The sequence below is a fragment of the Saccoglossus kowalevskii genome, chromosome 8 (assembly GCF_978046115.1).
Source record: "Saccoglossus kowalevskii chromosome 8, keSacKowa6.1, whole genome shotgun sequence".
NCBI lineage: Eukaryota > Metazoa > Hemichordata > Enteropneusta > Harrimaniidae > Saccoglossus > Saccoglossus kowalevskii.
In genome coordinates this window covers 17024791-17050321 of record NC_140648.1, presented here as the reverse complement: position 1 = coordinate 17050321, position 25531 = coordinate 17024791, and the positions used below count along the sequence as shown (strand labels likewise).

Genomic DNA, 25531 nt, shown 5'->3' with positions numbered 1-25531 from the left:
GAATACTAATAATTTTTAGCTCCGCTGCCAACGAGGATGACACAGCAACGGAGCTGATCTTATTACTGATTAGCTGTCGTTCGTCCTTCAACAATTGCATTTGCATCTTCGTCCTGAAAACCAGTAGTGTTTTGATGTTCAATATACTACTACCTTGAATGGGTTTCTCTCAGATTTTGTGTCAATATTGTATTTTTTTGAAAAATTTGGGGCATTTATGTCAAAACTGCTATTTCCGACGACTTCTTGAAAACTACAAGCTCAATTTATTTGTTATGTATGTATCTTGGGTTAATCTCTGTTAGATATTTTCTTTTTGTGACGATATCAACTATTCTCAATTCTTAGCAATTATTTGTTCATGTTTGGAAAAATAAAATTATACGTGGTCATGCTTGACATGTATGTAGAATCACCAAAGAAGGCAACTAGAAGAGAAAACTTGTTCACATTTTATTTCAGTAAAACAATAGAATAGTTGAATTACAAGAACAATGTGACACGTATTATGTACAACGCCAGGCAAAATAATATTAATCATTTATAACCCTTAAGTGAATAACACATTTGGTATTTGCACAAGCAGAGGTGCTCGCTAGGTTGTTGTATTTTGTTTATAAATGTACTATTAGTATTTACTGATAGTTTCTGCAATTGTAAAATTCGCCATCCCGGAATTGGTTTCGACTACACACAGTCTTTCCTGTTATATACATTTATTTAGATTTTAGATTACTAAATAGAACTGCAAGGATTCAATCAACAAGATATAAAATATGTGAAAATACCCACATTCGAGATATAGGTTACAACTTAGCCATCTGCCGTCGATGCATCAACAGCAGAACGTTTATTTTCATTTAACAATGCACATTATTTACGAGAATCCACTACACCGTGAAAAAAATTCAAGAACTTCACTGCGCTTGTGCAACGACCTCATCCGGATGTTTTATAGCTCACGGAAGATTCTTCGCATGACACCAGGCTTCAAATGAGCAATTATAAGTTTGTAAATGCGTACGAATTACGATATTTAATGTGGAAAATGGTTTATACTCTTACAAAAAATAAGATTTGTGTACGAATTACGAAAGAATAGAATAGCTGATTACGTTTTACACCTTGTTCATGGCTACGAAATTACGTTTTTTATTTATTTAAATTACATTATCACGAAAATACAAACAATTGATTACAGCTTACGAAATTACCCCTTGCCGACCATCATATCACATGATTCGCAACAACGGGTTGTAAATATGTTCCATAATGTTAGTAACTCGGTGCCCGGTACAACATGTCCAATTGAGACGAGTCGTAGCAGTGTGTGTGTGTGCGACCATGAGGGCACAGTTTGCAGTTGAGACGGAGTCAGATTTGTTTACATTGAAACATCCTGGTAGTCATAGACTCTCTCCAACTATGTGTAAAACTTATAACCAATGAGAAGACAGAATTCAATTACATGACGCAATATTTACCAATAAACACTTATGTGGTATAAACACAATATTTCTATATGAAATATAATAATAATTTGTAGTACTCAAGAATGGACAAAAACTAATCATGTAGTTTGGATATTAAAAACTATGACAGAATCTCAATTGCATTTTGGGGAGGTATATAAACATCACAATAGAGGATATCTTTATCAAAGCCAAACAATTCTTTCTGGAAAAAGAAAAATAAGCAATCATGTAGGTCAGTTTTGATACATTTTACATGGTGAATCAAATTATTTCTAACTAGTGTTAAGACACCTCCAGAAAATCGACAAAATACTGACCTTCGCGGTCTAATACGATTGTACACTTTAAACCCATGAAAAAAATCAGAAAACTGATCGACAGATTCAGCCCAGGTTTCTGTTAAAGAAATAACATCATATGATAGTAGAAAGTTTATGAATTCGGGGGACTGAAGTTTATATTTTAATCCTATGATATTCCAAGAAATAAAGTTTATTTTTTTCGGGCCTTGGCCGGATTCTTATTCGGCAATATTTGTCGACCAGCACATTTTCTCATGAAAAAAATGACTCCTGTATATCAGCATCGTCATCTAAGATATATATACGTTTGATTATTTCGTCCAGCTTTTCGTTTATTACGGCACAGTCAAGATCTTGATTATTATGATTTTCGTAAATTTCTCCAATTTCATCCTTCAATATATGTACAGACGTTTCCAATTTAGACACCCGGTCATCTAACCGTGCACATTTTTGAGTCCCCGTTCGGACGAAGTCCGAAAACGGGGACTTATGTTTTAACCTCCGTGCGTGCGTCTGTGAGTGCGTCCGGACCTGTATCTTAGAAATGCCTGGACCATTCACAATCAAACTTCACACATACATCATACATGATATCATACATATGCATGTCAATTTGTTTCACGATCTGATTCAAGATGTCCGAATGGCGGCCATTTTTGTACTAAAAATCATCAAAATCAAGCATTTCCCGGCTGTTTACAGATGGATTTTGTTCAAACCTTGTATATACGTTGGACCTTATAGGACCTTGATGAACATCATTTTGTTTTACGATCTGATTCAAGATGGCCGAATGGCGGCCATTTTGTGCTAAAAAATCCTAAAAATCAAGCATTTCTCGGCCGTTTACAGATGAATTTTGTTCAAACTTGATATATACATTAGACATTATGCGACCTTGATGCAAATAATTTTGTTTTTCAGATAACATTCAAAATGGCCGAATGGCGGCCATTTTGTTTTAATGAATGGGCTTCTAGACCCATATTTCCAACTTGTTTTGACTGATTATGTTCAAATTTTAAATATTCATTATACATCATGTCATAGATAGACAGATATATTGGTTTGACGATCCTCTTCAAAATGGCCGAATGGTTGTCATTTTTGTGCTAAAAAATCATCAAATATCAAGCATTTCTGGCATTTCTGGATGGATTTCGTTCAAACTTGGTACATACATTAGACATTACGGGTTCCTGATGCATGTCATTTTATTTTTCAGATCAGACTCAAAATGGCTGTCCGGTGGCCATTTTATTTTAATAAATGGGTTTCCAGACCCACATGTCTGAGTTGTTTTGACTGATTTTGTTCAAATTTTTAATATTCACTATACATCATGTCACAGATATACTGATATATTGGTTTGACGATCCTTTTCAAAGTGGCCTAATGGTGGCTATTTTTGTGCTAAAAACTTGTTTTATTTTTTAGATCAGATTCTGAATGGCTGACTCGTGGCCATTTTGTTTTAGAGCCATGCTTCGACTGACTATGTTCAAATTTCATATATTCATTATACATATATTCATAATGGCTGATTTTGTTAACTCAATACTCGTTTGACGATCAGATACAAATGTCAATCATTAAAATGTTAAACAATCATCACATTCCTGACATGTTTATATTCCAGCTATATTACTATAAACAAAACTTTACGTCTTAAATTTGATAACTAACGGGGACTGTGCCATGCATGGCTTGTTTTTTGTATTATATATTGAATATATCTTTTAGTTCCTGTCGAATTTCATACCCACGTCGTTTAATTTCAGCAAGAAGGTCACCTTTCATGTCTTGCATGGCCTTGATGTCTTCCTCGGGACCTGCGTTTAATTCAACGTCACCGGCACACTGAAGAAAACGTGCAATAAATGGCTGCTGTTCCACATCTTCACGAATACCTAACACAGTTCTGAATGACAAGTTCATTTGAAATTCAAATGTCACTTCATTAATGATTACACTTGTTACGTAATGCAAGTTATCGCAAAACAATCGTAAATTATTACGCATAGTATTTTCTTCGCAAAGTTAGGTTAAAGAGCTACGTGCTTATGTCAAGTCATTGCTCTCGATTTCAACTTAAACTCTTCATTGTACGTCACGTGTAGCAAGCTTTTAGTAAATATACATACGAGTTTTACATCATGCTGTTTTATAGATTAAAAAATAATACGAGACACAAATGTATCATTTTCAGCTCGTTGGAGGTGCATATAGCTTCCCGTTTGTTTTCTTTAAAAATTAAAATAATTTGTAATTTTCAAGTAGCGGAGGAATTTCCAAGTAGCCGTCCGATTTTTATGTAGCTGACCAAATTTCATGTAGCCGACCAATTTTCATGTAGTCGACCGATTTCCATGTAACCGACCAATTTTCATGTAGCCAACCGATTTCCATGTGGAGGAGCAATTTTCACGTAGCCGACCAACTTTTTTTTTCAAGTAGCGGAGCGATTTTCCAATAGCGAAAGGATTTTCATGTAGCGGACCAATTGTATATATGGGCCACCGTATCTATAACATGATGTAAAACAAATATAAAAAACTTGAACATAATTAGTCAAAGCATGGCAGAGATATGGCGCTAGAACTGCATTCATTAAAACAAAATAGCCACCTGTCGGCCATTTTAAATTGGATCTGAAAAATAAAATGATGTGCATCAAGGTCCCATAATCTCTAATGTATGTACCAGGATTGAACAAAATCCATTCGTAAATGCCAAGATCCAGTTCTGGAATGCCAGAAATGCTTTATTTTTGATGATTTTTCAGCACAAAAACTGCTGCCATTTTGAATAAGATATTCAAACTAATACAAATGTATATCTATGTCATGATGTATAATGAATATATAAATTCTGAACATAATCAGTCAAAGCATGGCAGAGATATGGTACTAGAACTGCATTCATTAAAACAAAATGGCCACCAGTCGGCAATTTTAAATTAGATCTGAAAAATAAGGTCCCATAACGTATGTACCAAGTTTAAACAAAATCCATCCAAAAATGCTTGGTTTTGATGATATTTCAGATCAAGAAACAAATTGATGTGCACATGTATAATATGATGTATGTGTGAAGTTTGATTATGATTGGTCCAGGCATGTCTAAGATACAGGTCCAGACGCACGCACACACGCAGATGCACAAAGGTCAAAACACAATTTTGTTTTCAATCTCATTCCGAATTTCAAAATCCAATTTCAATTTTTTGACCTCTGACCTCATACCATGTGACTAAAATTATAAATTGGCATGGATTCTGGCAGTTTTTATTTTCTTGGTTTCATCTGTTGGCTTACACTGCGTTGCCTTGTATACTGACCGTACACTATCCGGTACCACGAGGCAGAAGAACCTCGGCTATAACTTATTCTAATCAACCTTGGAACTCTCATTCTAAGGTCTATGGTAAAACAAGTTCTGATTACTAATTATCGGCCCAAACTAGAATCCCAGAGGTGCAACATGAAGACACTAGTAGATTTAGTTTAGTGACCTCTTGGATTTGTACATGGTTTCAAATTGGAGGGGATATCAATATATTACTTACAGCTTCAGAAGAAATGTCATAGACCTGGCTAATACACGCACAATGCTCATTTTTATAATAATCAATATGCCAACCACCCAAGAACAAGTCAGAAGGATACCGCCGTTATACAGAAACAAGAATGCTCCCAACCCAGTAAAGTACATTGTGGGCCAGAGCTACTAGACCAAGGGAAGTTGTATTCTTCTCTAACGTGATCAGTATGATAAGGGACATTTATTCTGTTAACTTGATGATCAATGCCCATCTGTATTTCCTAATAATGTCTAACAATTTCTTTCCTGATCTGTAGTTGTATTATACATATACAGTATCTCCAATATCTCATATGCAATGGTAACTTTTGTTTAGCTCAGAAGTGGCAAATGTTTAATGATTCAAACTGAAGCAAATCATAATTTGTGCTACTTTGGTCACGCTTTGCATCTTCAATGTTCTTCGATATTTTGTATGAATCATTTAGCCAGGCCATTTGAACCTTGATGTTAAATGCTTGATGATGTTGAATTGTAGAACAAATATATGTGCAAAGCGTGAACAAAATTTGGTCTACAGGTAATTTGTTGTTTATTTGTGGAAAAATCTTTTGAATACAAACACCTAATTATACAGAGAAAACTTTCCAGGGGTATTTGAAACCAAAATTTGTCATTCCAGCTCAGAAGTCGATCAGTGACAGCCCAACTGAAATCATTTGGCTGTGAAAGATTGGTATTTTTTTCATGCTTTGTAGGAATCTGAAAAACATGTTTCTCAACTTGTTTAGTTTCAAATTGGTGGTCTCAATAAAGTAAATATCGATAAATTAATCGTATTTATTTTTACTTGTACATGTATGCCAGCTGACTGTGATTGTAACATTGTCTGTTTCAGTAAAATAGCTATGATTTTGAAAATAAACACCAAATAGGCCGGAATAAATGTTGAATATATTAAAACTTGTAGCATGTATTACAACATTCTATTTTCTCTTGTATCTCATTAGTTCAGTTATACAGTTAATATTTTTAGTACAATCCTCACAGAGGATCATGCAATGGATTCCTTATTTCAAACACTTGCAATATCATGATGTTCAAATACTTTTTTGTTACAAGAATAAAAATGCAAAAAAAAATTAAAAGTTTTTAACCTGGTCGTTATCTCACATTTATTGTAGCTTTACTGGGGTAGAGAACTGCTACAGTTTTGTAGAAGTGGGTGAAAAAAAAATAATCATTATTTTTTAACACTAACTTGATACAAGATAAGTCATAGCAAAATTGTAAGAAAAGCTAGAATAAGTCATTTTAACATACAATATAATTACATCAATCAATCCTTCCACTATTAATTGGTAAAAAAACCCAGATGTAAATCTCTGCATGTCATCTTGCAACCAACCGCCAATCACAGGAAATAATCAGGCGGACACTAACATTCCATATATGGGGGTGACAGCTAATGATGGGGCAATCCACATATTTCGCATTCTCTCCTGGGGGGTTGATTAATAAATGTACAATGTTTACAAGTCCAGAGAGCAGCAACACTGCCACCACCGATGGAAGCTGGAGGACCACCGGATGCTATATCTGACGGTTCCAAAAATGCACCTTCAGCGGACGATGGGCTGGATCCTATGAACGAAAGAAAGTAATTCATCTCTTTAATATACTACCCTCAAAATGCAATGGAATATTCCACAAACCTGGAGTGTGTTAACTCTTTGAATGTCAAAGTGAACTTTGCCACTTTTTTCAAAATAAATAAAAAACCAATGGGGAATTAAATCCATTTGGTTAAAAAAAAAATACATGAAAACGTGCTCTAAAGTTTTGGCGGGAAAAATGATGATGATGTACAGATACCTGAGTGTGCTTGTATGAGCTGTTCTATTGTTGCCCAATGTTCCCCTTTGGTCCAATCTCTCATCAATCCAACATCTCTATCCTTCACAGCAAGTAATAAACCATCCATATGATTCTAGTCAATAAACAATATCATTTTAAACATACATGCACTATCATTAAATTCTGGATTTTGTTTCAATAAAGCGACCGCCAAACGGCCATCTTGAACTGGAGATAATGATGAAGATTTCAACTGTGTTCCAACAGACTCCAATATTTTTAATCTCCTAAATTCGGGTGGTGCGTAATTAATATTGTGATACAATGTGCATATTTTTGTGACCAGTTCTGTTTCTTCATTGTAAAAGTAAAAGTCAATTTTATTTTCCCTCAAAGACATAATATCCCCTTTAATCTGTCATACGGTGAATTAAAATTGTCATTTGCACTCTTTTCCCAGGGGGGTGCTCGGTTAAGCGCCCACCCCTAAAAAATCATGATTTTCGGAGTTGAGGACCCTGGGCGCTAACACAGTTAAGTGCCGTAAGTTTACCTTCAATGGCACAATGTCCATAGTTGCAAGATATAACAACACGTGCAGATCACACATTGCATCTAATAATTTCGCTGCAGGGTAATATTGCAAGTACTGTGATAGCGTCTCAAAATTCTGAAATAAATACAAAGATATAACAGTAATATGACGAATGACTGATCATAAATCTGAAATAAATACAAGAAATGACAGTAATATGACGAATGACTGATGATAAATCTGGAATAAATTGCAGATAGAACATGACTTTATTATCGGAATAGTTACCTGGATTTCAGCAATTGCTGATCTGTTTTCTATTGGAAATTTTCTTTCATTCTCATCTAAAAATGTATATTTGGGTTCTAGAGGAAATCCAGCAGGAACCTAGAATTAGAAAACAACATTACATCAAACACAATGGAGAATACAGAGACAAACAATTGCGACAAACATCAAAGGAAAAAAAATAAATTGTTTTGTGTGAATTTCTTGGAACGTCACATTTAATTAAGTTGCCAGCTACACATATCACAATTTTCCCAGTAGTTTATGTAACCCACATTTTAAAACATGCTGTATAAAATATATTTATATTATATTCACTTCCATATACTAGTACTGCATACACATTTTAGTGTTAAATAGACTGTATTTATCCGGGTAAGAGCCGGCATATGCCCAGGGGCTCTTTTTCTACACTTGTAATAAAAAAAACTATTTTTTGTTTGTTGTATTAACAGTTGACTTCCCTGCAGTCTATTGTGATTCTGATAAATATTCATGAAAAATAAATATTGATTGCGTAAAACGGGGTGAACAGGGAAATTATAATGAGACATTGCAACCTCTGGAAATTGCTGAATGATAACTTTCACCATGATTGATGAGCGTCTAGTCTGATGAGAAAGCGATGTTGACTTGACCTCTATGATGAAACACTAGTAGTGATGTCATTCTTAGACAATCAGTAAAAGCAGATGCTTAAAAGTCAAACTCCTATTTTTTGGCAATTCTTCAGGACCCTGGGCTCTTACCTGGATAAATACGGTAGGCTTATTGCATCAACTTTATTCAAAACTTGTTGATGTACTACTACTACTAATAATGTGTTTTACTTTTGAAATTTGTTCATCGAAAAAATATTATCAAACAATGTTTGTGTCTGTGTATGATGTAACTTGGATTGTAAAATTCAAGTGTATCGGTAATCTCGCATGTGTAACATCACATTTAAATACTATTGAAAGATTATATCGAAGAAAATATGCAATTGCCTGTCCCTTTGATTTTATGGTCTACTGTATGTAGACATAAACCATATAGACAATTTTTGGGAAAAAAAAAAACACTAGCGAAAGCTGTCTACAAAGGGATTTCATTATTGTAGTAGTCATTATGAACAAACAATAAAAATAAGTAAATTGCTGGCTTTTTCTATCAAGTAAATGAACCTTGCTTTGGTCCGACTGAAAATATTGTGTCCCATTTATAATCTCAACAACAAAATATACACAGTTACCAGAATTTCTGGTCCAGTCCATTGCTTTCAAATGTTGAAATGACAATATACAACAGAATAACATGCTGCGAATTAAGGGTGAAACAAGGCTTATTGTGTGTCCATCAACTGTGACAATGTAATAACTATGAAACTTATGAAATTAGTAAGCCCTGTCATGGAGATGAGACATGGAGGGTGATACAATGCTTATTGTGTCTGCATCAACTGTGACAATGTAATAATTATGAAACTTATAAAATTAGTAAGCCCTGTCATGGAGATGAAACATGGAGGGTGAATAACAAAACACAATATTGATAACCAATCTCCAAATTGCACAAACACCAGTTTTTTTTCAAACAAGGAAACAGGGGCGCAGCGCCCTCATGCCATGGTCATGTGCCCCCTTACCATAGAGAGCAGATCCTCTGGCAACCATCAAATTCTGATTGACCAGGGATCACATGTGGACATGCACAGTTTTCAACTGTGACCTGTCTGATAGTAATTTTGGCCCCAAGGAAGCCATAGAATGCTCCATTTTAACTTAGAATTATCAAAAACTCCACACCCTGGTAGGGAGAACCCTGTCTCCCCTACTTGGTGGTGCTGCTGAATTGCAGTGCTCCATTTTGAAGTTTTCTTCTAAAAAAACCCCTGCAAACACTCTATGCTGTCCTTTGTTGTATAGCTTTTCATGGATGGTATAAGTACAAGCAAATTATAATCATATGAACACCCACACACAATGATTCAAGCTGACGACCACGGCGAAGCATCTTGCCGCTGTAAGCAAACCAAAAAAGTCGGCTCCAAACATCCACTAGTGAACACACCCTCACAATGACTAGATGAACATGGGTAAGCTGAATCTATAACATCACAGGTAATGACATACATAATTTATTTTCATCATTTGCTGTTGTTTTCATTTCGTTTCTTAGAATAGTATTTGACTATGTGCTATCCAAAATGAATAATGTCAATAAAGTTACTATATAAAGCCTACTCAAAGAGATTCAGGTAAAGATTCAAATTTTACAAACTGTCATAGGTGATATCAGATGACTCATTGTAACCCTGGTATCTAATGAGAATGAAGCTGTTTTACTTACATCTATAATAAGATACTCTACTGGAAGTGGTCTTGCTAACAAAGCAACTTCATTATTATAGGAATCCTTCATCTACAATACAAGCATCATACATGATACAATGAAAAAAACAATCACAGAAAGTTTACAGCCTATGGAAAACCTACACATGTCCTGTGAAGTTATCTGAAGCAAAGATTGAAAGCATGGCATATATACAGGAGATAAACACTGTGCTTAAATGCACTGCACATCAGCCTATAGAAAGCACTCCATGACATGTGTGTTGTGAAGTTATCAGAAGCAAAGACTGAAGGCATGGCATATATACAGGAGATGAATACTGTGCTCAATGCACTGCACATCAGCCTATAGAAAGCACTCCATGACATGTGTGTTGTGAAGTTATCTGAAGCAAAGATTGAAAGCATGGCATATATACAGGAGATGAACACTGTGCTCAATGCACTGCACATCAGCCTATAGAAAGCACTCCATGACATGTGTATTGTGAAGTTATCAGAAGCAAAGACTGAAGGCATGATATATATACAGGAGATGAATACTGTGCTCAATGCACTGCACATCAGCCTATAGAAAGCACTCCATGACATGTGTGTTGTGAAGTTATCAGAAGCAAAGACTGAAGGCATGGCATATATACAGGAGATGAATACTGTGCTCAATGCACTGCACATCAGCCTATAGAAAGCACTCCATGACATGTGTGTTGTGAAGTTATCAGAAGCAAAGACTGAAGGCATGGTATATATACAGGAGATGAACACTGTGCTCAATGCACAATCTGTTTTGTTCTGGTATAAGTATGAATAAAGCATATTTGATATCCAATATTTCTGGTAATCAGTTGAACAACTGAAATTGGTTATTTATTATGCAAGTTAGGTAATTAATATGCATGGATTTTAATCGTAAACAAATCAAGTTTGCCAATTATACAGTTTCACAGTGTACAATTTTTATAATGGTAAACAAACACTTTAAAAAAGGTATATGCAATTGTAATATTATATTTTTGAATATAATAAAACCAGCATAACACTTTTAGAGTGTGATTTCACTTAGCAACAACTTTGTAAATCCTGCATGTGTAATGTTCACTCACAATTTTGACAAAATTGGTCATAAATCGCATGACAATGTTCATTAGTCTGTTATGTACAATCATGAAGCTAATGTCTTATGGTACAAAGAAATAGCATTATTTTGTGTGTTACAGTTATGCTTTTTGAGAAACTGTCCTAATATTTCTTGAAAATTGCTATTTTTAGAACAATTCCATAGAACACAATGTTAAAGAAAAATTGCATTTTTTGACACTTTTTAAAACCCAGATTTTTTAAATAATTCAGAACAACAAAAAGTACTCCATCATTAACAATATATGATTTTTTCAGCCTATGTCACCAGGCTAGATTTTGAGATATTGCACAATATCTCTGCCATAGGAACATGTGGTAAAAGTGGTATAATTGTGTCAAAATGGCGACTTTCCACTAAAATACAACCATCAATTTCTCGAAAAAAAGGATGGTGACCCCCAACTTTTTTTAGGTCAATATCCTTATATTACCTTGGAGTACATTTTATTGCAAAATGAATAAATTCTAGGTTTTTAAATTTATGAGTAGGCTTCTACCTTAACACCAGAAATAGTTGTGTTAAATTGGTATTAGGTATGGTGATATAGAATAGACTGTACTGAGTGAACTGAGTGCATGGCAATTTTAATTACAGCTCACAAAAAATACTGGTCTATTTTAGGACCAAGTTTGTTTAATAAAATTCTATAAATTAAGTATACCGGTACATACCTTATAAAAGACATCAGGTACATACTGCTCATTAGAAGACTCTTTAATATAACCCAGCTCTGGGGCATCTTTTGTTGGTATAAGGCAATCATCATTCACTAATGCCATGCACTGATTGGACACTTGATATGCTTCAGTATGAATCTGATTGGTTGAATCACCTAATTGATTAACCAATCAAAAGGAGGACAGCGTCACGTGATGAGGTAATGAATTTGAATAGTTTGATTTATATTGTGTTTTATTTTTTCGTCTTATGGTTAAGTTTTGTATACTATTGTATTTCTGTACAAGACTTAAAGGCCCAATTCACTTGCCTCGGGCAAGTGTGAATTGGAGGTGTGGCTATTCTAATGCATGGTGTTAATCACTTGCGTAGCCTATGACGCATCCTGTTTCAGCGGTCCAACATCACGTGACTTTGATTGACAGTAGTAATTATTCAAGATTAGTCGCGCATCCCTTTCCCTGGTTCATGTTTTTTACTTTTATCCGCCAAAATCTCAGCTCGTACACAATTTATTGTCATAAATATTATACACAGTCACTGCTGTGATATTCATAGTCACATGCATCCACTTTGGCACGACATAATCGACCTGTAAGTTCGAGAAAACACGTTTTTACCGGAGCTTGGCTGGAGCTGTTTACTACAGCGTGATAAGCAAGGAAATAATCCCTATTGTTTAGGAGCGTATTTATAGTATACCTGGGCCTTTAAAGTGCTGCTATTTTCACACCTAAAATTATCCATTAATACATAAATATTATTAATTTTTATGTTTCTAAGCATAAATTATTTTTTTAAAGTGAAAAAATGCGTTTTAAGCCCAGTCTACAGCAACTTTATTTTTGTGTATTTTAAAACGAGGCTCCTCATTAGCTTCTCATTTGCATACAGAAATTCCCCCTGTGATGTCAGAAGGGGAAGTTGCTGGGTAGCTTACATTGCCGATACGTGTAAATAAGGCAAATTTCTTGTGCTGTTTTCTCGTCTTTGACTAAATTGCCACTTATGTACTTGTTCAATGAGGAAGAATAGACCAAAATGAACACATAGTATCAAGTTTGTTACATGGGGTTGAGTCAGATACGAAATATGTCCGGTCTGGTGTAGCTAGTCACCGTGGTCGTCACCGTCACCGGCGCACGTTTGTACACTGTTGCTGGACATTGGACAAAATCAAATTTGATGCCTGAATCGTCTTGTTATTTAGCAGGTTACTAGGCACGTCACTATACTGTTTTATTTCATCGATCGTCTGAGTAAAAAAACACGTTCAAAATTAAAGTGATTAATAAAATAGAGAAATAATTTAAAAAAAAAACCGACAAAACACAGTTACTAAATAAATGACTGCCGCGTGGAAATAAATTTGTTGTAATGGGTGAACACTTCGGGTCATGACGGGGACAAGTGCGTGAATGGCGGCGTTTAATTGGATAACAAAAATAATTGAGAGCGACTCACATACAGACAATTCAGAGTGGATTTAGCGTGATTTTCATAATTATGACATTATATTAAAAAAATACATTGACAGCCCAAGCCCGAATTCTTATTCCATAAAATATTACGCAGATCAAGCTGCAAGTAAAGGTGTGACTTCGACATTCAACACCAATCACCGAACAATTCAGACACTTTAGCCTGTGAAAATAAAAACAGCCTGAGGACTGCGTAATTTCCCGTTTGTCTGACGCTTCGTTTTCGTGTCATTATCAAAATTACTGCTACCTTTTACCACGGTTACTAAAAAAGAGTAACCATGCTTTTACATATCACGGGTGGTTTCTATAAAGCAATAATCAGGGTCGCAAAAAAAAATCAAATCATTTGAAACACTCACTCAACGTCTCTCTCCCTTCAAAGTCGACAGCGGAGCTAAAAAAGGAAACGCCGATCAAAAAATGTATATCGTTTAAAAGTATGTTGAATGACACAGAATGACACAGAATGACACAGAGGTATGGCTTACTCTCATACTTTAGCATTTGGTGGCGCACTCTCGGCGAGAGTCGGAAATCCAGAAACAGTCGACCATTTCAGGATAGGTGGGCGTGGCTACAGCTCGGGAAATATCTCAAATTCACTTGGATACGAGTAATTATTTTCAGCAAAAAAAAAATAATTGCCCATTTCAGTGGGGCACAGATCTAAAATGGGAAGCGTGTGGGTGGGCATTGCACAGGCACTTTAATTTTAAACACCTGACACACACAAGAAACATGTATTTTGTTTCAAATTAGTGACAAAAAAGGATCACTCAGCAAATATTGACTAGACGCACTGCACTCACCTGTAACAATAACAGTAACAAATTTGGATCCAAAATTTCCATCTGTCGCTAATTTACATTTGTTAGGATTTTGATTCTGAAATTCACCGGCCATAATGCATTCCTCAGCACTAAGAAAATGAGCATCCTGTTTGAAATCAAATATAAGATTATCAACTGGTTAGTTAAATTTCATCAAAATCCAACTAAAAAGAACATTCATACTATTATGTCTTGCCTTTGTTCCCCATTTAAACAAAATCAATGAAAGTGTATCTGAGACAAGAAAAGAACACATAAACAAAATGGCCACCAGTCAGCCATTTTGAATAAAACCAACAAAACAAAATGCATCAGTAACTCACCACAATTGACTTGTTTTTGTAAAAACTCTAAACAATATCGTTACAGACATGTACATGAAATAATACACGCATTCATGCACGCACATATACAGACAATGAGGTAGACATACTAACCATGTTTCTGACATGCTTTACTGTGCCTTTCCGAAGGTCTTCTGCAACAAGATCTGTAAATATCCATCCCACCTATTTCAAAATAAGATGATCATTACAATCAATAATGTCTGTATATTTGCAGTACACAAAAGTCTTTGCAAGGATAATCCATTTGCCAATGCACTTAATGAGGTGTATTTAACATTTGTTATAAATTGTATTGAGTTTTAGTGCACTCAGAATCACAAGTGTATTTGTTGTTACAGTTCCTGTATATTTGCTCTATTATATAAAACTTTATCTTTTGATTAGAGTCTAACAAACATGAGTAATAACCACATTTGAATCAATGACTGGTCAAGATACACAAAATATCTGCCGACATAATTATATATTGTTACTATAGCTTGGTGGTAGCAGTAAAATAAAACGGTTAGACTTCTGTGACGTCACACTCTGATGATGGGGGATTTGTGCCTGGCAGCAGCACATTTATCTTACCTTTCGAAGTCCTAGTTTACCTGCAATTTCATCTACCACTGAGCCATGCGGATCATCTAAGAACTCAATACTATTGGGTGTACAGTCCTAGTGATAAATATATAACAAATTTTTTTGTTATTGCTCTTTTGTCAACCGCACATTAGACAGGGTTTTTAAATCAACAAGGGGTGTCATTTTATAACTGGTTTCATGGTACCAACCATAGTCATATGCAGGAGGATTGGCACTAGAGGGCGCTGTTCAATGTGGATGGAACGTTTCAGGTCATGCTACCCCACCCACCCACATATAATTTAACAATTATATGTCATACATTCAGTTATTTTTAGTATCAGTGCAGACCAATTGTAAAATTAACAAAATATTTGATATTTGAAACACTAGCTTTGATGCCCAGCAGCAGTACAGTGTATGACAATAAAGTGTGTGTCGTTCAATACCTGTGGTGGTTCATAGATTACAGAAACACTGGCTTTGATACCCAGCAGCAGTACAGTGTATGACAATAAAGTGTGTGTCATTCAATACCTTTGGTGGTTCATAGACTACAGAAACACTGGCTTTGATACCCAGCAGCAGTACAGTGTATGACAATAAAGTGGGTGTCATTCAATACCTGTGGTGGTTCATAGATTACAGAAACACTGGCTTTGATACACAGCGACAGTACAGTGTATGACAATAAAGTGTGTGTTATTCAATACCTGTGGTGGTTCATAGATTACACAAACACTGGCTTTGATACACAGCAGCAGTACAGTGTATGACAATAAAGTGTGTGTTATTCAATACCTGTGGTGGTTCATAGATTACAGAAACACTGGCTTTGATACACAGCAACAGTACAGTGTATGACAATAAAGTGTGTGTTATTCAATACCTGTGGTGGTTCATAGATTACAGAAACACTGGCTTTGATACCCAGCAACAGTACAGTGTATGACAATAAAGTGTGTGTCATTCAATACCTGTGGTGGTTCATAGATTACAGAAACACTGGCTTTGATACCCAGCAGCAGTACAGTGTATGACAATAAAGTGTGTGTCATTCAATACCTGTGGTGGTTCATAGATTACAGAAACACTGGCTTTGATACCCAGCAGCAGTACAGTGTATGACAATAAAGTGTGTGTAATTCAATACCTGTGGTGGTTCATAGATTGCAGAAACACTGGCTTTGATACACAGCAGCAGTACAGTGTATGACAATAAAGTGTGTGTTATTCAATACCTGTGGTGGTTCATAGATTACAGAAACACTGGCTTTGATACCCAGCAGCAGTACAGTGTACGACAATAAAGTGTGTGTCATTCAATACCTGTGGTGGTTCATAGATTGCAGAAACACTGGCTTTGATACCCAGCAGTAGTACAGTGTATGACAATAAAGTGTGTGTCATTCAATACCTGTGGTGGTTCATAGATTACAGAAACACTGGCTTCGATACCCAGCAACAGTACAGTGTACGACAATAAAGTGTGTGTCATTCAATACCTGTGGTGGTTCATAGATTGCAGAAACACTGGCTTTGATACCCAATGGCACGCTCTCATGGTACTCATAACGACCATATAATAGTCCAGCTCTTTGGTTGCCAGATTTCCTCCAGTAATCGATGAAACGATCAAACAGTCGTGGATTTTCAAACAAGACGTTGTCGACATGACGATAGTGCTGTGGTGGACAAATAAATATTTAAATTTGCAAACAATACATTTTTAAACTATGAATAAGATTATAAAGCTCATTATAAAAACCTAATTCTTTTGAGTGGAAAAGAATTAGGAAATTCAAATATTAACTGAATGTAAATTACTGAATAATTACTGTCCAATTTGCATGGTAGCAACGTACACACAATACAGTAATATGCACATATGGATTTGGTATGTCACTGACACGACAACGTTCAGCATGAATCATACTTGTATGTGAAGTTTAAAAATGATTGGCCATTGCATGTACCGGTAATTTAAAAATCAAAATTACAATCAAAGAAAGCTTAGAAAGAACTCCCGTGTGCTGAGAGTATTGGAGACACATTAAAAATTAATTAAAAATTACTTGAACTTGAGATATTGATGGAAAAGCTTATGCAAATAAGGTAACTAATATGAACAGATTTAAGTGTAAAACTAATAAGGTCTGCGCAATGTAAAAGTAATAAGATTTGCGTAATGTAATATCTTTGTACCAAGTTTTATTGAAATGTGATTAGAACCAAAATAATATTAATTATTATGCTAATTAGTGAATTAATATGAACAGATTTTAACCCAAAATTAATCAATCTGCCTACTGTCCTAGAGCATTTATGTACCAAATTTTATTCAAATGTGATGATCAGTACTTGAGATACAAGTATTAATTAATTAATTATGTTAATTAGGTGATTAAGAAGCATAAATATTTACCAAAAACTATTATGGTGTATAGTCCTAGATTCATTGAAATATGATGATGAGTACTCTTTAAAAGTGTCATTAAAATCCAATGAGTAGTTCTTTAGACATCAGTGCAACAGCCATGGAACAGCAAAAAATTAACTAATTATGAAATTAGGTAATTAATATGCACAATTATTTACCCCAAAATTAATCAGGTCTCTGCATAGTCCTAGAACATCTATGTTGCAAGTCTCATTGAAATGTGATGATTAGTACTTGAGATATCAGGTGAAAAGCTGAAAATTAACTAATTATGCTAATAAGGTAATTAATATGCACAACTATTTACCCCAAAACTACTTAGGTCTCTGCACAGTCCTCAAGTAACTATGTACCAGGTTTCATTGAAATGTGATCATTATTGCTTGAAATATCAAGAGCTGAAAATTAATTAATTATGCAAATTAGGTAATTAATTAATATGTACTGAAATTACCCTAAAAACTATCAGGTCTGTGAAGTGTCATATGTCATCTATGTACCAAGTTTTATTGAAATGTTATGATTAGTACTTGAGATATCAGTGGAAAAGCCGAAAATTGATTAATCATTATGTAAATTAGGTAATTAATATAAATCGATTTTTACCCAAAACTAATCAAATCTGCACATTAGTTCAGAGCATCCATGTGCCAAGTTTCATCAAAATCCAATGAGTAGTTCTTTAAATATAAGTGGAACAGTCATGGAACAGCTGAAAATCAGTTAATTATCATGGAAATTAGGTTATTAATATTCACGGATTTTTACCCAAAACTAATCAAATATGCGTATTAGTTCAGAGCATCCGTGTGCCAAGTTTCATCAAAATCCAATGAGCGGTTCTTCAGATATCAGTGGAACAGTCATGGAACAGCTAAAAATCAGCTAATTATTATGCAAATTGGGTAATTAATATTCATGGATTTTCACCAAAACCTAATCAACTCTGCGCATTATTACAGAGCATCTATGTACCAAGTTTCATCAAAATTTGATTAGTGGTTCTTGAGATAACAGTGGAACAAAAAAAGTGACATACATACATACATACATACAGACAGGGTAGCTGCAAAGACTCCCTTTTGTGCTTCGCACACGGGAGTCAAAAATTGACATAATTATAATAATAATAAAATTATAATATACGGTAGTCACTTTTTTGAACGGTGGAGTAAAAGCGGCTCTCTAATTACACACTGTTCTCAATAAAAGAATTAATTCTATTGTTTCTTTAAAGTCCAAGCATGAAATTTCCTTGGTCAAACATGAAAAACTCACAGTGGTAAATAAAAGGCCTTGGGAGAGAATTATGCATTCTATAAATCATTGAAAAAAACCCACAGAATGGAGCAAGTTTTTGCAAAGGTAGACAATAATTACTCTAAGGATAATTAGTTTGGTTTACTCACCTGTCTATTAAGTGTAACAGCACTTGGTTGACACTTTGTACAGATACCTTCAGGCCAGGGTAAATGACCAGAACATCCAGACTTGATTTTACAACTTATATTCTCCAACATTGCGAATTTACCCCTACCAACAACAAAACAGTTATTGTGATTTAAAGTTTAGCCTTTCACTATTTGAGAAATAAAAACGGAAGATATAATGACATACATTCACAAGATGTTGCTAATGACATAGCACCTGTTACATATTTTACAAGATAATGTGCACCAGAGATGTATGACAATTTTGAAATGAAGTGGGTGACAAACACTGAATCACAACTCTACCAGGTATCCTCTTTCCAGCAGATCATGAAACAAAAGCATATATATGAGAGTGGGAAACTGTATCAGACAGACCATAACTTTTATTATTATACATCTGTCACTGTAACGCCATAAGTTACAGTGCGCCAAAATTTTGCTGTATTTTACGGGGTATTTTCATCCTACCATATTAAGAAATGCAAATTCCAAATGATTACGCGCGTAAGCGCCTTCTAATATAAAAAACAAAAACATGGCTGCCACCAGAGTTTGACCGAACTCCACACAAATAAGTTCGCTGATTCTGTTCTAAACATTTTGGATTTCGGGATTCCCATAGTGTATCCTTGGAAGGAAAAGATGTATAATAATAAGGTTATTACAAGGATACCTCAGAGTATGCACTCAAACAGTACGCCGCGCATTGACTTCCACTACGCGTCGATCGATACTTCAGCTGCACTGTTTTCGTGCATACTTTAAGGTGTCCTCGTAATAACCTGATATTATTTTCATTCCATGCAATACCTACACGATCCTCGGGGGAAAAAAAAAACAGCCTAAAGCAACATTATTCTTGAAATATGCAATTGCACAAACGACGCAAATGCAATATGATTAATACAATGTAAGTCGCTGTAAGTCTGCAACATTATCAAACCATGCCTATAACAAATCTACACTGTGTATTGTTTTATTGAATTGATGAATCATCACTTACCTATCGACACCACTTGTAAGTTTTCGAATGTAAGCATGGAATGACATGTGTTTTATAGGAGGATCAAGTTTCTTTAAATATTCTTCATCAAAAGGCTGGCAGAAAATAGAAATACGTGTCATATTGTTACTTCATGAAACAAGAGCCATATCATCTTTTTGTTATTTACCCAGCTACGGGAAGTATATGTACATGTATAGATATTATACATGTACATGTTGGTGGTCATTGTAACAAAGCGTCAAGTTCGAAAAGGCTTCTATGCTACATATAATTGAAATGTTGAAATGAAATGCTGCTCGATGACCATTGCCATTTAAAATTGTAGAGTTGGCAACATTATGATTATCGGAATGTCATGCTGTCATTTGTATGGAATTTTTTTTTTAATGATTTTTGACGAGTTGAATGTTAAATATAGGAATAAAGGTATATTCGCTGGATTTTATTTTCACCGAATCATTCCTTCAGCGAAAATAGCAAAAATTATTTCCCAGCAAAAATAAAGTACCTTGGTATTTTACAGTAATCAAAATCATACTGATATATTTTGTAATTTTTTGATATTTATTGCCTCATAAGTAATTCAGCCATACATTGATGTTTCAAATTTTGCTTTGGGTGTGTGCTGAACAAAACTAACCTAGGAAGCACATAATATTCAATGTTCACTTGCATGCACTGGAACTAAAACATGATCAAAGAATCATCCTATAAATTCAAAAGGAAGCAACCTAACAGCTATACTTAAAACAAATCAGAATTTAGTCATGTTCCAATAAATTGTACTTCCAGGCAACATAAGGATATTGAGGCAAAAAAAAGTTGGTGCTCAATTTTCGAGAAAATGATGGTTGAATTTCAGTGGATAGTGGCCATTTTTCCAGTATTATAGGTATACTATGGCAGAGATATATATGCCATATCTCAAATTGTAATCTGGTGACATAAGCTGAAAAAAATATACATTGTGAATGATGGAGTTTTTGTTGCCCTCAATTACATCAACAAATTTTCAATCTTCAATATCTTCTATAAATCTTTGTCTAAAAGAAGATGGTAATGCGTACAATTCAGTGACTCGATAACGCCCCTAAGATGCTGAAAAATCTATAGAAATGCTCGGTAATACCGGTACATGTAGGTGATTTTTTATTCACTGTGAGAACTTGTGTATTGGGAATGTTGGCTGCAAAAATCAAATGATTTGATTTTGAATTTCCTTTTTTTATAGCTCTTTGAAGAGGGCAATATTGTGTTGAAATTCCGTTCATAACTTCATCAATATTGATCATCTTCAAATGTGTATAGCACATTATTAAGCATGGAAATACCCCCAAAATTAATACTTCCTTGTTTGACAAATCCCACGTGATGTTCGGACGTCACTACACGCTATGACCTTTGTTTGTCCTGTTTTTACATTCGACGTCACACATAACGTGGGATCTGGCAGTGAATGGAAAATGATCTATTTCCATCAGAAGAAACTATTCAGATTTTGGATGCATTTACATACATGTAATACATATAATATGCAACATAAACAAAATACTGCCGACAAAACAACTTTAAGATGGCCTTTAAGATGGCCTTTAAGATGGCCTTTAAGATGGCTAATAACAAACAAATACTTGTCCAGGCAAAGTAACATATCTCACCTCCAATGCCGCACAGTGAACACATTTACCTCTGGGACCATGTCGACATCTTATGTAAATAAAAAGATTACAAATAATGACAACAAATTGGCAATCATATGTCTCTTCATTCATTACACTGAAGGTCTTGTAAAAATCTGCAGCTCAGGTCATATAATTGTAAATTGAATGTACTGCTACATTGTACCCTAAATATGTACATGTGCTTCTTGAACTGAAAAAATATACCCGGTACATGCGATATGCAATCATCTTAATTTTTACTTACAACTGCTCATCTCTGTCTCTCTGTATTTTACCATCTAATGTACTAATATACTGATCAACCTCGTCCTCAACTACTTCATCACTTGCAAATGCAGCTGAGCTTGTTGATGGACCGCTGCTTGCACTTGGTACGGTGATCTGGGCAGCTGATTGGTCACTTGTATCCATGGCGTCAGAGTCATTGCTGGCTGTCATGCCAGCATGTGGAAAAGCGAACAGCATATCTCCATGACTACAGACAGAATACAGAATAATCACCATGAGCTGAATAATATTTTGACAATGTCAAGTCCTACATTGTAATATTAGGTTGATGCTGGACAGTAATTTATTTATTTACAATTCAAAAAATAGTAGCTTTAATACTACATGTACTGGTTATCGGTACTTTCATTATCAGGTCCTTACTGAAAATGGCTCTATTGAACATAAGTGATTAGGAAAGCTATGCTAATAAAATCTAACTAAAATGCTATGGATTGAGGGAGTGATAATTGATAGCACTTGTGGGTCATGCTTTGAGCAAGTGATATGTGAGTGAGGTTTCAAAATTTTAAATGCTTGCTATTTGAAAGAGCTCTCATAGCCTGATGTATAGCAAAGATAAAGATAATTCTGCAGAGTAGTTAGTTGGGTCCAATTATGAAGGCCGAATATGCCATAATTAATATGTATTCACTGATACATGTTATTTTGATCAGTTAAGGCATTCTTGAGATACAAATGCCCTAAATAGAAAAACAGGTGGTTGACAAGTTTTTGAGAAATCTTAATAGCCACATAAAGGGCAATTGTTTCTTGTGTCCTTTCATCAATCAACTTGATATTTTCCTTGTAGGCCAAAGCTTTTCATTCAAAAAAAAAACAACATTGTTGATCAGTCACATGGTTCAGCTGCCATCTTGGCTTCGGCCAAAATTTGAGGCATTTGTTTCATGAGTGCTCCAACCAACCAACCACAACCAACCAACCAACCACAACCAACCAACCACAACCAACCAACCAACCAACCAACCACCCACCCACCCACCCACCCAACCAACCCACCCACCCACCCACCCAACCAACCAACCAACCAACCAACCAACCAACTGGATATTTGGCATTTAGAATTATATAGCAATAGATTCTTTTTGATCAGTCACATGATTTGGCTACCATCTTGGATTTTCAGCAAAAATTGCCATTTTTTTGTCCAACTTCGCTGCGTAAAAAAGTTCTCAATGTGTTGAGAAATTGTATCAATCAGAGTTTTATACAGAATTTGAACAAAAGCAAATTGTAAGAAGGTAAGCCTCAATGCTACCCATAGAATTGGCTACAACAAATTATGTCATTTTGCCACCAATGGGTGAGGTGAATTATCATAAAAAAAAACATCCTTTATACATGTTATCATACTGTCATGACATCATCATACTGTATTAATAGTATATTGCATGTGCTACATGAATCTACACAAAATTTTTTTGCGAAGTGACATCATGGCAAAAATATTTTATCCTTAGCGGATGTCCAGGCTTCTATACTTACTGGATTTTAAGTGCAGATAGTGACTTCCTTGAACTGTTGATTTCACCAGTTTTGTCTCTAGTGCGATAAAGACTATAATCGGAAGTGGAAAGTGATATCACTTTTGAAACCTATAATAAATAAACAGCACAAAGCATTTGAAAAATAATGTACCAGTTATTATTGTTAACACAAACTTAGACAATGAAACAAGAAATGTATTAATTGACCCTATTTTGGAACAAGAATAGGTTCCATAGAATATATTTTCATTTCTTCTTCTTTTTCTCATCAGGACTTCTTTCAAAACTAAATAGAATTTTATACGTTGAGTGCACCATAGAACATTGACAACAAATAGAGTCTCATTACCAATGAACAAGTAAGTGAAAGCGTACCAGGAATCACAAATACAAACAAAATTACACCTACCTTCTTTAGCAGCTCTGTAGCAGTGTCATTTGATAGAAGGTTTATTCTTTTCTGTCCATCTGGACATTGAATACGTATAATCTAATATGACAAAATAAAAAAAGATGCAGTGTGAATACTAGTAATAGTTTTTTTTAAGGTATACTTGCAGGCACTCAGAATTTTTTTTTTTTGCTTTTAAAGTTTTTCTTACCTAGACAGTCTTGGCTAAATAGTGTTAAAATTTCCGAGCTTTGTCAATGTTGGAACTTACTCAAAAAAAACGATTTTAAAATGTAGGAAACCGAGGCATGCGTATGTGATTAAAAGTCCCAAAAGTTTTTTACATTGCTCTTCGATCGACAAGTCACTGTTGATGAAACTGGTAGCAGCATGCCCTCAGAAGGTACACTCAGATATGCTTTTGGAGCACACATAAATAAATGACAGTTCACACGCTTCAACTTTCTATAATATGATTACATCAGTTCTATTTTTACTAAATCAAAAAACTTCTTGGCTGCACTTGCTCACCAAATTGTAGATAAAGTGCACTACATGCCATCTAGAGTCCTTCTAAAAATCGCTAACCGACAAAAAAGGGAGGACAACTATCAAACTCTTCCTCATTATTAGCAAATCACAAATGTGTAAATCTGCCATGCATTGATGAAGTCCAAACTAACTAAAATTTCTATTTCAATTTTTTTATTTACAAAAAGGACAAAACACTATATACGTATACGGTATAGTACACTGATTGGTATAGTGACAATATGATTAGAATTGAATAAAAGCTAACATGGTTAGACCAACAATTGTGTTCATATTTGACACTAAAATAGTAATAACTGAAGTACCATATGACTAGCTTGCAATGTATGGAATTCACATTATACGGGTACTATTTTTTAAAAATAAATTTGACAATCTTACTAACGAAAAGCAAAAATCCTCGATATAATGAAACTAAACTCATTGTAACAAGATGCGTCTAGTGTTCAATGAATGAAGTTCAAAATGTAAACAATCTTTTTTTTGCGAGACAATAATTTTGTCAGTGTCATGATGATGTGATGAACGCCGATCGTCAACTTCAACTTCCCACAAACGAAGTACGTTAGAACACATCAAACAATTTATAAACATTGTACTCTAAAACACCTCGATGCGTATACTTACGATACTTTTCGACATAGTTTCAGTTCAATCCTTATTGCAAATTCCAATTAATTTCAATAACCGTGACGAATGTACGATTCATAAACTCAGGAGGCTGCCATATTGGACTGAGAAGTCTCGCAACCTGCGTGAAAATAAACGAGATTTAATTAATCTAAAAGAAACGCGTATAATATTATTTTTCTGCTATATATCATAATTAGACTGTTATGTATTGGTAATGCAACAAAGAATCGTTT

The 25531-nt window shown here is 34.8% G+C and overlaps 1 protein-coding gene across 1 annotated transcript; it reads right to left on the bottom strand.

Moving 5' to 3' along the window:
- Nucleotides 1-5377: 5377 nt before the first annotated feature.
- Nucleotides 5378-25429, bottom strand: LOC100375362 (nuclear protein localization protein 4 homolog). The gene is made up of 17 exons (XM_002733252.4): nucleotides 25293-25429; nucleotides 24132-24212; nucleotides 23721-23830; nucleotides 22189-22419; nucleotides 21921-21969; nucleotides 20260-20354; nucleotides 19233-19356; nucleotides 16889-17068; nucleotides 15390-15476; nucleotides 14907-14978; nucleotides 14449-14575; nucleotides 12149-12309; nucleotides 10335-10406; nucleotides 8004-8102; nucleotides 7734-7850; nucleotides 7199-7313; nucleotides 5378-6967 (listed from the first exon to the last, which is right to left on the bottom strand). The coding sequence occupies exons 1-17, from the start codon at nucleotides 25305-25307 to the stop codon at nucleotides 6789-6791; spliced, it is 1914 nt and encodes a 637-aa protein (XP_002733298.2). The 5' UTR covers nucleotides 25308-25429; the 3' UTR covers nucleotides 5378-6788.
- Between the last annotated feature and the right edge of the window lie 102 nt (nucleotides 25430-25531).